General features: G+C 36.0%; 1 protein-coding gene across 1 annotated transcript in view; it reads right to left on the bottom strand.

Annotated features, from left to right (window-relative positions):
- The window catches only part of grik3 (glutamate ionotropic receptor kainate type subunit 3), a 119,111-nt gene that overhangs the window by 22,231 nt on the left and 82,519 nt on the right, over positions 1-14,361 (bottom strand). Inside the window, exons 8-10 of the mRNA XM_055047153.1 lie at positions 13,435-13,542; positions 11,024-11,137; positions 6,778-6,981 (exon numbers count right to left, since the gene is read on the bottom strand). Coding sequence (XP_054903128.1) covers positions 6,778-6,981; positions 11,024-11,137; positions 13,435-13,542 — 426 coding nt within the window. The remainder of the gene's footprint in view (positions 1-6,777; positions 6,982-11,023; positions 11,138-13,434; positions 13,543-14,361) is intronic.

The following is a 14,361-nucleotide window of genomic DNA, read 5'->3' as shown; positions in this document are numbered from 1 at the left end:
CACAGTTGATAAAAAGACAGAAAAAACAGAGAATCTTGCTGTGCATTCCCTGTTTCTCCTAAACTAATAAAATTCGCATTTCACATCCTGCTTGCTATATTCTCTGCTGCCAACTGCTGCTTTGAACCAACCTGCCACTCAGCCATAAGATCAGCCAGCATGCTATTCCAGAGATCCCTACGGTGGGTTAATATACATGCAGCATGTCCTTGTTCTGCTTTCTGCTTATGCACACAAACCGGGCGCAAGCACTACACACACAATGTCCTAGTATGTGCCACATGGTGCTGTGTTATCTGGGTTTGCAGATGGTAGGCTTAGCATTGCTGTCCCTGCAGACCTTCTCACCTGATAACAACCTTGAGAACATTTATTAACTCTAACATGATCAACATGTTCTCATGAGGCACTAATACATAGAACTGTTAGTTAGAGCTATATATTGTAGCCACTCTCACCATGCAGTAATTAAATATTACCAACAATGGTTTTTGTCAGGCGTGCATGTTCTCCTTATGTTGTGTTTCATAAGCATGCAGAATTAAATAAATGTTATATTTTTCTTAAGTCCAAATTAAGACACAATTTCAATTATGCTTTGCATTTAACTGAACTCATCTTCCTGACCAGCTTCTCCAAATCTGCTAAATGTGACAAAGTGGTTCAGTTTCTGTTCACCACTTGTCCCTAACTCTTATTTCTGATTCATGTACTTCCTATAGTTGGAAGTATAGTTGGAAGTTTTAACGAAAGCTTATTTTAAACATTACTTTGCAACATTGCTTAATTTACTATCCCGGGTTTGTTTGTGTTAGCATTATGTTGGAGTTTCCATCTATTTCTATATTTAGGTTAAATCTACTGCTTCTGGACTATTGGTTGAATTTGTTTATTTTGTTTCAAAGTATATTTATGGCATTTGTTTTCATTTTTACTCACCATTGTTTGTCCCTTGGAGATCTGCAGCAGGGCAGGAGTATGAAGGGGCCGGCCCAGTATTTCCTGCTTAAATGATGTCATTGATTACCTTGCTGGTTTCTTTTTGAGTATTGCTTTTTTCTTTTTCTTTCAAGTAACTTTTTGAGTTATCTTGTATTACATGGTTTATTTTGTACACCATTTCATTATGTAGATGAGTTTGTAAATTAGATTAATAATTTTATTGTTGTTTCTCAGATTTACTTGTTTTTTTTTTATCTGTTTAATTGTGTCTTGGTCCACTCAAGTGCAGGTGTGATGCCAATAGTCTATGAAAACAGTGAGCTCTTGGAAGCTCAGGATGGTTGTCAGAGTCAAATAAAAGTCATCAGAAAAATCTGAAATTGGTGGCTGATGCTTTTTGTTTACAGCCATATCTTTTTACGTTTTTAGGTGTGGCCTATTCTTTACATTTTAAGAGAATATATTGACAAGTGCTCTGACAATAAACAATAACATTTTATTATCAGTCCCACTGCGTACTTCTACTGTCTTTATTGCACCTTTATTCTGGTATATGGTAAAAAAAGAAAAAAAAGTTTCTATTTTTTTTGTGAGGTTATGGCTGGATGACCTGAAAATTAGTTTTAAAAAATGTTTGTGGGGATTCAGGATTGAAACATACAAAGAAGTTGAAGGAAAAAAAAAACAACCAAGCATTATTTAGTTGCAGCCTGGAACTGATTTAATTACAGGTACGTCTTCTGAGACAAATAAATCAATTATAGGTCTGCAATAAGAATACAGGTCAGTTGCATCAACAAGTTGCCCTGCTGTGTCTGATAAAAATCAAAGTCACTCTCGTGCAGGTTAGAATGAGCTCCTTACAAATGTTTTTTTCTTTTTGTTTTTCAGACAAAATACTGCTCAATCAGTGTTAAATAATCTGCAACTTTATGTTTTTATCATAAATCTATTTGACAACATGCATAGACAAAGAGTAAGTGTGCTGGTTAAAACCTTTCAGTGTATCTGTCGGTGAAGAGATTAATTGCCTTGAAACAAACGATGTGCTAAGAATGCTATTAACATTTGCATCACAGCATGATTAACGTGATCATCTATTTTGACTAAATCAAGTTTAACAAGGCCTATTGCATCATTTAGCACCTTACAAACAATACCCTTTGGCACAGCAGTGAGTTTCGTGACTACAGTAAAATAAACCCCTGCATGCTGGACATATTAAAATTGTGACACTTGGCAATGTCAACCCAAAACTTCCCGTCTTGTGGAGAAACTCAGATAAGTTGATATTCATAGATAAAATATGTTTTTAATAAATTCTTTCAAAGCATAACAAATGTAGTAGGATACATTATGTGTTTAGGTACCATTGTGTGTTTTCTTGACTTATTTTTGTTCCCCTTCTGAGAAAAAAACACTTTCAAATATTCTACAGCTTATCTAGTGCCTCTAAACAGAAGGGCCAAGGGGTTATAGGACGTTAACACAAAATAATTACAAAACTGAAAGAAATACCAATATGCCCATATGTACTTCCTTTATCGTGTGTATAACTGTTATTACTTTTCCTTCCAATAGATGTGTAGATGTAATGATTCCTTTGATGCATGCGTCTCATGTGATCTCGGGGTCAAATCGACTGAGTTTGCCTTTTAGCCTATGCTTCAGGTCTGCCGAATTATGATCAGCTTACTCTTATCAACAAGGCTAGAAAGCACCGAACCAAAAAATAGAACTGAATAAATATCTATAACGTTATCTCCTTGCATCCATAATACTTGGATGAGAAGAAGTAAAAGCAATAACCAGCAGTATAGATGCTGATCTTCAATTCAGGTGTTGCACCTGGAAGCAATGAGTGAATTGATGATTCTTGCACACATGGTGCTTTGGGTGAGCTCTTCAATGTTTTTAGAGTCTCTTGCTTTTCAAAGCAATAAACTAAAAGAAAATACACCAATAGTTAAGCCCTGATGTTTATGTAAACTGTATAAGCAAATAAAGTTATTTTCTTCACTTTGTGGCAATAAGTCAGCAAGGATAAGTATTTTTATTTTTTATTTTCCTAAATGTTCAAAAATTGATTAGAGAATATCTTAGAAACTCCTAAGCCTTAGACAAGTTGAGGCTTAGGATGGTTTTTCCTAATGCACAATAAGCCTATAAATATAATTAAATTAGCGATAAACTGGTTGAAGCAAAACAAAGTTAATGTTTTGAAGTGGCATGTGTGTGTGTACACCTCCGACAATCCATTGATAGAAATGAACCTATCATAAAATCGAGTCTGAATTAAGAAAACTTTTATGATGATGCAACTATGCAAAATGTTATTAATCACCACACAGTATCAGCATGTTTTATTGTACCGTATTTACATTCTCATCATTACTGTCATTTATTACAGCCTCTCACCATGCTGGTCATTTCATTATGTCATCTACTTGATATTAATGCGGACGCTAAGCTGTCAGCAATTTACTCTGACTGCCTGACTGTATTTGTTCTGGTGAAATGATTGACAAAAAAACAACAAAAGCTGTCAACACTGTCAAAACTGGCTTCTTCCAAGTCTGCCATGTTTGTTTAGACTGAAGTCACATTGGAACTCTAATCAGTTTGTCTGTGGTGTGTTGCTCCTTTGTGTGACTCAACCAAAATTGTTATATCAAAGATTTTTGGAATTATGTGTGAGGTCTCTCAGGATTTCAAAGTCAATAACACGTTTTAAATCTTGCTGTATGAACAAAACATTACCGATGCAATAATTAAGAAAAAATTTACAATTCAAGAACTTCTAAGAATTTTGCTAAAATGATGCCACTGGCAGCAGAGGTTTAGTCTTTGAGAATAAGGGCTCTTATTTCAAACGCAAGTTGGCCTGGAAAGCCGACTAATGTCTAGACGAGGACTGGGCCAAACTTCCACTTCTTTCAACTAGTGTGATACTTGTAACAGCTGTAATTGTGTAGTGTCTCTTTAAGATACTCAAGTATCGCTAATGATGTCACAAGTATGCGCTGCTGCTTCTCTGCAGAGAGCGTGGCAGAAACGTGCTACAGATCGTCACATGGACTGAGATGGACATGTTAGCTCCCAACATTTAGTAACGTCACGGGTTGTTTGGACTCTGCTCATTTTCATGTTTGATAATATAGCAGCTGTTCAACCGGGCTTTGTAAGGTTGGTGAAGAGTGTGTTTATTAAAGGACAAAACTGTGGAATTCCCAGTACCAGTGTGGTTGTGAGTTTTTGACCGTCGTCCTCCTCTCCTCCCTTAAACACAACCCAAGCGTTACATACTCAAAACATTTGACCCAAACATAGAGTTTAAGAAACAATTCTATTAGTAGTAAATAACTCTTTATAAACATTTAAATAAAAAAAAAAACAATAAAATAATCTCAGAAAAAAAAAAATTATGGTGGCTTTTGGCAATTAATCTTTTTGTAATCCTAATTGAGTTCATTTGAAGTAAAAAATAGAGAAACATGTGTTGGGTCTGCATGCAGTTTTGTAAACATCTTGTTTATACTCTAAACTCTGCCTATTTATGTTTTGCCCTTTAACAGCTTTTATTGGAATTTATACACAGCACAGAGGTGTCCATCACCTGACGCTGCCTCTTTGCAAAACAGTATTTATATCTTAAGTAATAAGCAGCTTTCTATTAGTACACCAGTTTTTTTCTTTGCCTACAGACCAGTAACCTTTTTCACTATGGTAACAAGGAACTTTTCACTTGAAAACCAAAGACAAAAAACATATGTGCTTTTAAATTATGGCCTTGCATTTCCAGTTTGTGCCTGACTTGTCTGCCTCTGGTAATCCATTTGTTCCCTTAAAGGTTATAGTTATCAACGTGGATCTGGCAAAAAGCTTGCGTGTAAAAATAAAGTGCTGCAGTGAGAGTCCACCTTTTCCAACCCTTTCAGCACCAAGCCATTGACTCCTGCCACACAATTCCCTGCACTAAATGCCACTTACGCTATTACAAGTTTTAAGCTGAGGACAGCTCTGACCTGATGGGGCTGAGGACAAAGGGAGTGCACTGACAGGGACACTTATGAAATGCCAGAAGAGAATAACCACCACCAATTGAATGCAAGGCTGTTTCGTGACTGCTAAGGTTTTGAGTTTGGCAGAGACTGCTGCGATCACCTACTGTCCTGTGGAAAGACGATGGTTGACGTGTTTGCAAAAGTCCTTTCAAGATGTGCTTCACCACACGCTTTCTTTCAGATCCCTGGTCATCCAGCTGTGGCAAGTGTTGCGTTTCACCGAGTGACATCAGTACACTCATAACTTTTAGGCAACCTTGACATAATTGTGCCATAAATGTAACTGACAGGTTGGAAGGCTCTTCCTGACTTGTGCTCAATCATAACTATATCACTGTCTCCATGGAGGACACAACCTGCAGTTCAGCTGTAAGGCAGGCCTTTGCAAATTCTCCTGTGACACAAAATGGTTCTACAAAGTAAATAGCAATGATGTCTATTATGAAAATGAATATTTTGACTTCCAATAATATTCTAAATAAATGTTTTTCTTAGTTCAAAGACAAAAATTATTGAGAATTTAAAATTAAGCTCACCTAAGGAGTAGAAACAGATAAAGTTAATAAAAACTAAGTACAGATAATAATCACTGCTATATTCATAAGCAGTCTGGGCATAAAGTGAGTGGCTCTAACTGAACCTGAGAGAAATTGTGGCTCAATAACTCGGGTGCCTGTGAAGAACTCACACTTCTGTTTTTACACTTAACAAGCATCCCCTGATCATTGAGAAGTGTAAAAACAACACAAGGTTTTACAAGTGTACAAAATGTACAAAAGTGTAAAACAACACCCACTGAAGGCTGGAGAACTGGAGTGAAGGAAGCTAAAGCAAATATCATTAATGTCTACAATGTTCAAACCAAAGAAGCTGAATTGATGAAGAAAGAAAATTTTCTCGGCCATAATTAAGATAAAACAAGCTACAATACAAATAATCAAAGAGTCATGTCAAAACAGAGACAAATTATGTTAGTGTTAGTGTAGCAGTTTCACTCTGCACGAAAAAAATCGGGAGCTTTAATGCATAAATATTGGATGGGACAAAATATATGTCACTGTCAAGATAAACCGATTGAAAATGAAATGTCCAGATCATATTCTTTGAGGTGAGTGAGATAAAATAACATTACAGATGCTGACAATGCAATACTGATAAAATAAATGTTGTCTTTCTTATAGCATGCAATTTGAATTGATTTTATTACCATTATTGATCAGGACATCCTGCTTGAAAACATTTGTTAGGTTTAAGATGTTTAATTTTTTATTTATTTATTTGAATTCTTAAATATAACATTGATACCTTACTCTATCACTTACTCCTGACAATAAAGTTAAATTAGAAGATCTTATTTCTGAAACAATTTGCCCTTTTTTGAATTGGAAGGGACCTTCAATGATCTTTCTTTACAATATGCAGAGTCTGGAATGGACCTTGGTCTATCATGGCTTCCAAGCATTTTGTTTTGTCCCACTTGTGTTTATTTATATGAAATATAACAGGGAATTCTCATACTACTGCAGCACCCAGGCAGTCTTTGAAATGCAAAAACATCCGACTACTCATATTCATCGCTATAGTGAGTGAATGCTTGTGTGAACATTTCAAACACATTTATGGTGTTAATTAGTGAGGCTTGCAGATGCTGACAGGTTTATTTTATCCCCATCATGCAAAGTATAATGTGCTTTTTTTTAGTCATTATCTCATCAGCTGAAGCCAGAGAAGAAAAAAAAGAAAAACAAATCTGATATAAAGCAAGACTTACATGTTCTATAAGTTCCCTAATCATGCCATTCCACTGTCCCTTGTCATCCTGTGAGCCGTATTTTCCATCAGGCACCAGGCGGATCTCATATGTGAAGCCCAGGATTTTGGCGAGCTCTTTCAGCAAGTCGATGCAGAATCCTTCAAATCGGTCGTTCCCAACCAGTGCCTTGTCAGACTTCTTAAGCATGACATATGGCTCCTCCTGCACGGACCCAAAAGATCAAATGAGAAGCAATGGTGAGGTCAGCTTTTTCAATTTGTTTCAGCACATGCACCTAATTGAAGAAAAGCGATCTGAGCTGACGAGTCGCTGTAGCACTTAACAGATAGTGACAGCACATTCAAGTTCAGTGTGCAGCTACAGAGACTTAAAATATGAAAGGAGATTGAAGTTTTTCACATACAGAAACATGAAATAACCAAATGCTAAGCTACATTAGGCCTATACAAACGAAACATATTGATGGATATTAACTTATTTAGCTGGTGAATACATACTGTAGTAGGCAGACACTGTAATAAACTGTGACAAAGTCCCTTAACCTAGAAACAAAAGTTTATGTCTGCCTTAAAACTATGAGGAAAATTAGCTTTCAGATATGAGTTAAATCAGTGGTGACAAGCGTAAAAAAAAAGATCGAGGACTATGTACAACCATGAGCAAAATACCGGAAAACACATAAACTTAAATTCTGTGTAAAAAAGACTCATTATGGCAAATGGCATTTAACACATAAAATAATTACATTTAACCAGAGGGGTTGTCCGTTTTTTCATTGTACAACAAAGACACATTCAGGGAAAAATAGGCAGGTGATGTTGTTAAATTAATAAGTAGTAATTGCAGACTAGCTGTTTGCGCACAAACCCCAACCAGTCACTGGCATATAATCAGTGACTGGTACAAGTAATTCTCGTATTACTCTAAAAAGACCAGAATGGTAAATAGGTATTATTTGCATGAGAAATAAAGATACTTGGAGCTACACAATTCAGTGATTACTTTTTCAATATTCAATATAAAAATAACTAAACATTGAAAGTATCAGAGACGGCGTTATCAGTATAAAGCCGTCAGAAAAGACATTTTCTGTTCAGTTACTGAACAGTCTTTAGAGGCCTGCAATAATCCACCCTACTGATCACACTTTGACTGTCTGATTACAGACAGAAAACAAAAGTGAAAAGGAACATGAACACAATGGTGCCTTCATAAATTGTCAACATCCTCCAAAGGACAGCAATGGCACTGTTGCCCGCAGAGGTAATGACTAAATATGAATTGCTCATAAATTATTTCCTTTATTTGGTGCTTGTTACCATTTCCCTGCCAGAAAGACTTGCAAATACTCCTGCACATTTGAAAACATGTTGGTCCATTTATGCAAAAGTAAACTACAATTTATTACAACTGCCATTGTATAATTTACTAACTGAGCTCAGAAGCAGAGTAATTCATTCTCTTGTGAAGATGACCCCATCCCATTGTGTTTTGTCAGTGGGAGAGAGAAGTACAAAATAAAAAAGGGGGATACAAAGGAGAAAACTGGTTACCAAAGCACTTGCAGTATAACAATCAGTAGAATCAGGAATTAGTGATATACCAGGGCGCACCCAACCCATATTTGTTAATATTTATTACACACAAAGCAAATAACTTGACATACTCAAAATTCAGAAACCAGTTGAACTATTGATGTAAAATAAAATAGAATCATCACAAAAGGTCTTCTTTTCTGCTTAATTATTTGCAGTTTTTTAATATATGATTTTTTTTATTTTATTTTGTTTAATTAAATGTATTAAATTTAATGTTTTTTTTTTTTTTTTTAAAAAGTGTTACATTTTTAATTACATTATCACCATTTCAAGATTTCAGGTCAAGAAATGCTTCACATTAATAGGTCAATAAATGAAACTCCCAGAAATGATCTGTGTAAAAAAGATATTACGTTTTTTGTCTGGGAAATCGGCCATCTGCTTCTGCTATTTGCTTCTGCATATAAATACAGAAATATCCTTTATGAATCTGGTACAGAAATTTAACAACTAAAATATTTGCAAGAAATGAAGAAGGGTACACAGGTTCCCAAATTACCCCCACTGAGTGCTGGCAAAATTTCTCTGACTGTTCCTGTTTAAATCTATTTGGATATTATAGACACAAAACTGCTTCTTAAATAAACAACATGACATGAATACTTGATGACAATGCATTTAAACAGCAAAATGCTTGGCCAAAAACTTCGCTTAAGTTGTCCAATTAACTTGATCAGAAAGTTTGCATGTTTAACGAGAAGGCCATTACCATCTGTTTCTAGCCTTCTCGTTTATGCAATTCCCCAAGGTTTGGACTCAAATCAAAGTCTTTATACCAGCTCAACCCTTCCAGTCACAACGTGAGCGTGCACAACAAAAGGAGGAGGAAGGCAGGCTTGCAAATAGACATTACAGGCAATGAAGTGCAAACAATTATTGTAAGAGGAAAAACACATTAAGTGCCCTAATCTCTACTGCGAAGTTATCAGTATAAAGCTGTCAGATGTCTTGCTCATGCATCACTGAGAATCAGTGTGATGCAATTTCATTACACTACGAGGGAAGATTGATATTAAAATATAAGCTCTTCTTAACAGTTTGAAAGTTTTATGTTCCTAAACTAATGATTCCCAGAGAAACTGCAAATGAAGAAGGCTTGTCAGATCCAAAAGATATACATTTAAGAAGGTAGAAAGAAAATAAAAGCTACTTAACACCACCGTGGCATAAAATCAGTGACTGGTACAGTATTGTGGTTCAAAATTAGACCACTTAAATCCTTGTTCATTTTCTCCAATCTGAGACAGAATTAATATAGATGGCACCTGATAGGCAATAATTATTCCTTATCACAATCCTGCTTGTCATAATTATAGCTTTGTGGCTCAATATAGGCATAATAACAGTGTTTATCGTTGTAACTTTAAGGGGTGTGCAGGGGAAGGTCTGTGCTATCACCTCTGTGATAGCTCCTCCACAGATACCAACAGGAGGTGACAGAGATAAGGACAAACAACAGCAAGTAAATGGCAATGTGGGTCTAAAAGAGGCATTTTCTAGGTCTTTTTGTCTAAACGTGTAATTAATGCTAGTTTATAGTCTCACTTGCTCCATTTGTGCTGCTTTCTTCCTGATCTCCACTTGCAAAGCTTAAATGTCCAGTGAGCCAAGTTGTTACAACACACAATTCAGCAAAAATATTATCCTATGATGATAGTAGACTGACATTTGATTTATTTTTTCTCAATCAGACAAAAGCTCAAACCATTTCGACATCTGGAAGAGGTGATGGCAATTTGCTAGGGTTCAAACAGAGCATCAGCAAGACGAAGAAAAAACAATTTATGTGAAGTTGAATGAGAAATGGACGTTTGCTCCAGTTAAAGTGTTTTACTAGGATTTTCACAAACAACCATCTATCAGGTTTACAGAGACTAAAATAAATGCAGGTAATAAAGTGAACAGAGTGCATAACATCCTGCAGAGGCCCTTTACATAGTCCTTAGATTAGCTAGAGAATGATGAAGGGAGAAGTACATGAAATGGGTTTTCATGGCTTTGGAGCTCCATCTAAACTTTACTTTATCAAGAGAAATGCAAATAGTAAGATACAGACGTGTAAACACAACACGTCCTATCAACTCAGGAATGAGAAATCACTCTTCTCTGTCTGGTAATCAAATTGACGAGTCTTGGTTTGGAAGCCATCAGGAAAGTGATATTGTAAGACTTTATTATACAAAGTGTAAACTTTTCCAGGCTATGGGCTTGGCCCCTTAGTTCCAGTGAGACAAGTACACAAAGTAAAGTCCATAAACACATGGATGAATGAGTTTATTGTTTAAACCCAACAAAAAACCATGGGGATGAATTAGAGCGCAGATTGTCATCCAGGCTATCCTGTCTAATGTCATTGCCTGAGCTCAAGTGTTCCCTTAAAAGCGATCCTTCCAAAAGCATGTGGAAAGCTTTTCTAAAAGATTAAACATGTTAAAGCATGCATATTGTAATCGAATATTAATCACTAAAGCTTGTGTGTTTGCGAAAGCAGTTGCTATTTAAATTGTGGCAATACAGTGTATTAAAAATATTATTGGAGTGGATTTTTTCTAAAGAAAACTAAATATATTAATTGCATTAAATCTGATTCCTAGCACATCAACAGTAAGAAAAGTAGAAAGACATGGTGACATCTTATGACCTACCAGAATGGTGGTGATGACAAGAGAACGGTTAGACAGAGAATCAGTGATGTTCATTCCTTTTCGCTTCGGCACTTCCGTGATGTTAAGACCTCCTGACGCACTCCACTTCCCCACCTGTAGAAGACGAAAAGTGTGCAAGCTAAGTATGCTGTGACTGTCGACGAGCTATGACCTCCACAAACTCCCCCGCCAATTGTTTCCTGCATTAGTGCCAGGTTGAACACATTTCCAGCAGCATTAGATGATTGGCTGTGTCACCTTTTATCAGAAAGCTAAGGTGCTCTGCAAAGTATGGGTAGTCAAGGAAAAAAAAACATGTTGGGTAAACCACACAATGATAAAATTCTTCATAGTGTTGCTATTTGCTTGAGGTGATCATGAAAATTCTATTGAACTACTAAAAACAAACCATATTACCTCATATGTAATTACTGTATATTATTAGTGCTCTCACTTTAAACAATATGTAACAATGAATGAAAAAAACCCTAAAAAAACACCTAAATGTTGGGTAGGACACTAACAAACACAATGCAAGCTAATTTGAAAAGAATACAGAAGCAGAAAAATTGGAATTTGGATTCCATTGTGTAAGCAATTTTCTCTGCAGTGTCTGTGAGATAAGCAAAGTGATTTGAGCAAATAAAAAGAAGCTACACATGCAAGAAGCCTTACGGCAAATATCTCAGCACATTGTAGAAACACACTCTGGAACATATCATTAGCACAAATAGTCCTGTGGCTGTCTATACCAATCTCTGTTTGCAACTCAAGCTTTCCACCAAGCCCTCCTCTGTTTCCTCTATTGCTACACTCTGAGCTTTTAATATTCACTGGGATTTGTGCTTGAGGTGAATCCATTTAAAGATGCTCACCATCCAACACACACAGACACACACACAAAAGCATGAAAAATGCCTGTTAATGTCCTCCCTGGCTAATCCAGGGAGAGGCATATGCTCTAATTTGAAAACCACATTAGTTACAGCTTGTCTCACAAAACCGAAGAGGACTCCAGGAGAGAATTTAAAAATATCAGGATGCTTTCCGCCTTGCAAAACTCCTTCTAATAGTATCCAATTACAATTAGTTCAATTCATTTAACATGATTAGCATGAATTAGTTGATTCAAAAGTTATTTTCTCATGCAAATACACAAAGAGCATGACACTTAATTCGCCATCCTGGGCATGCTCTCATCTACCAAAAGTGACACACTGAGAACCTGTTCATAAACTTAGGGTAATATTCAATTACAAGGGATTAGTTGGGAATAAAAAAAAATCCACATCTTAACAGGCTCACCAGTTAAAGCTGATTCCGTGGATATACAAGGAAGGCAAAAAAAAATAAAAAATACAGCAATCTGCAGCACGCTAACATGCCTGAGTGAAGGATTTGTCAAAAGCACAATAATAATACGGCATCAAATAATTTTTGCCACGCTTCAGTTTAAATGGCTCTGCGCAGGACAAGACACCAGTGAAAAGAAGAAAAATTATTTCAAAGCTCTGTTCCGGAGGGTTACAAGGTGAAAAGTCTCTGCTATTATACTGTAGAGTCCTAAGCCTTCAGGGAGATTTTGAAGAAGCCATAATGGGACTCATCCTTATTTTATTCATTCATACTGTATGAAAGCCACTTAGCAGATAATAGCTGTTGTAGTTGCCCTCTAGTATAATAAAATATATTCTACAATTTTGCCCTGTTAGATGTTGTTTTTATCTTTTTGTAAAATGTACTTATTAATTTTAATTCCGAATACCATTTAAGTATTACCTCAAATTATCACTTAGAGATTCAGCTATTAACACCCAACTGTGTAGCTCAAACAATTCATTTTATCTACTAATTTATGCTTATGTTTTAACTCCCAATACTCCTCTTAATAAGAAAGTCAAATTATGCTTTAACAATAGCATTTCAATATTTAAAAAATATCTGTGATTAATACCAAAAGATGTGAAACAGAATCTAAAGAAAATGTTTTCTATAGCTGAAATCTCGAGACAAACATCTACATTTACCTTAGTAAATATATCATCAATCTATTTCTAAAGATGGATTCAAATCGGAGTGCATACATATTTTACTGTTTTAAATATACATTTATCCATCCATTTTCTTTTCACCCTTATCCCTTGTGGGGTCGGGAAATGCTGGTTCCAACTCCAGCTATGTTCCAGGCAAGAGGCGGGGTACACCCTGGACAGGTCGCCAGCCTGTCGCAGATGTTTCAAACAACAAAATATAATTTGCAAAGGATGTAGTGAAAGCCAATTGTATTCATTCACTGACTTTGCAGCTACATGCCCCATCTTGAGTAAGCATACCGCCTCAGTAGAAAGGAACAGCTTTCCTTTAACAGGAAGAGACCTACACCAGAAATCAGTTTGGTGAAACAAACTCACCTTTTCAAGTCCATCCTCCTTTAGACTGACAATGTCCAAGTCAAAGTCTGTACGTAACCCAGTTGTCTTGTTGAAGGACAATCTTCCAGTCAAACCATCCCAGTGAGACTGAAACATAAAAATGTTGCATATTAATATTAAGGAACATTTTGAATTATATCAGCACTATGGCAGATTTATTTCTAATATGGAGGCTTGAGTGATCCATCCATCTTTCTATCATCTGCCCTTCTTGCTGCAATGTCATTAGGAGGTGGAATAGCAGAATATATTTGCTCACTGTTTAAATTGCAAAAGCCTTGCCTAAATGTAAATTTTACACATTGTTTTTGTTCTTTAATTTATTTTGTATTCTTTATATTTAGCAAATACTTTAATAGCTCAAACAAATAAAAGAAATATACTTCCTGTCAAAAAAAGTGCACTTTATCTTCCTGCTGAAAATAAATTCACTCCCACATATACACAGACCAAAAGCATAAACACAAACTATAGAAGCTGCATTTCCTTTTTTTAATTACATTTTACATCTCAACGCCTCCGACACATTTTCCCTCCAGACTACGTAGTTAATTAACAGCCGTCTTCTTTTGCTTGATTCCACCCGAAGGAGAAAAAACACAACTGCCCCCTGTTATGATTCCTTGATACTGGCACCCTCCAGAAATGACTGCAGGTGCAGCCACAACAGAACACTACTTACCTGATCCTCTCAAATGTAAGCCTTTTGTGAACGTGAATGATACTAACAGCTGAATATGTTGCCCCTGAATTAGCATTTTTATTTTTAAATGCTATACCAACCAAAGAATGTGTATATATTAATGCTTGTTCATATAAAAAGAGGTTTCTAATTAGGCATCAATGTCACTCTCATCCTGTCACAGTCACTGATGTGCACAATGGATGTTTAACAGGTCTTCACAC

The sequence above is a fragment of the Poeciliopsis prolifica genome, unplaced genomic scaffold (assembly GCF_027474105.1).
Source record: "Poeciliopsis prolifica strain line A6 unplaced genomic scaffold, Auburn_PproV2 SCAFFOLD025, whole genome shotgun sequence".
NCBI lineage: Eukaryota > Metazoa > Chordata > Actinopteri > Cyprinodontiformes > Poeciliidae > Poeciliopsis > Poeciliopsis prolifica.
The sequence above is the reverse complement of the archived record's forward strand: the minus strand, read 5'-3'. Positions and strand labels throughout refer to the sequence as shown.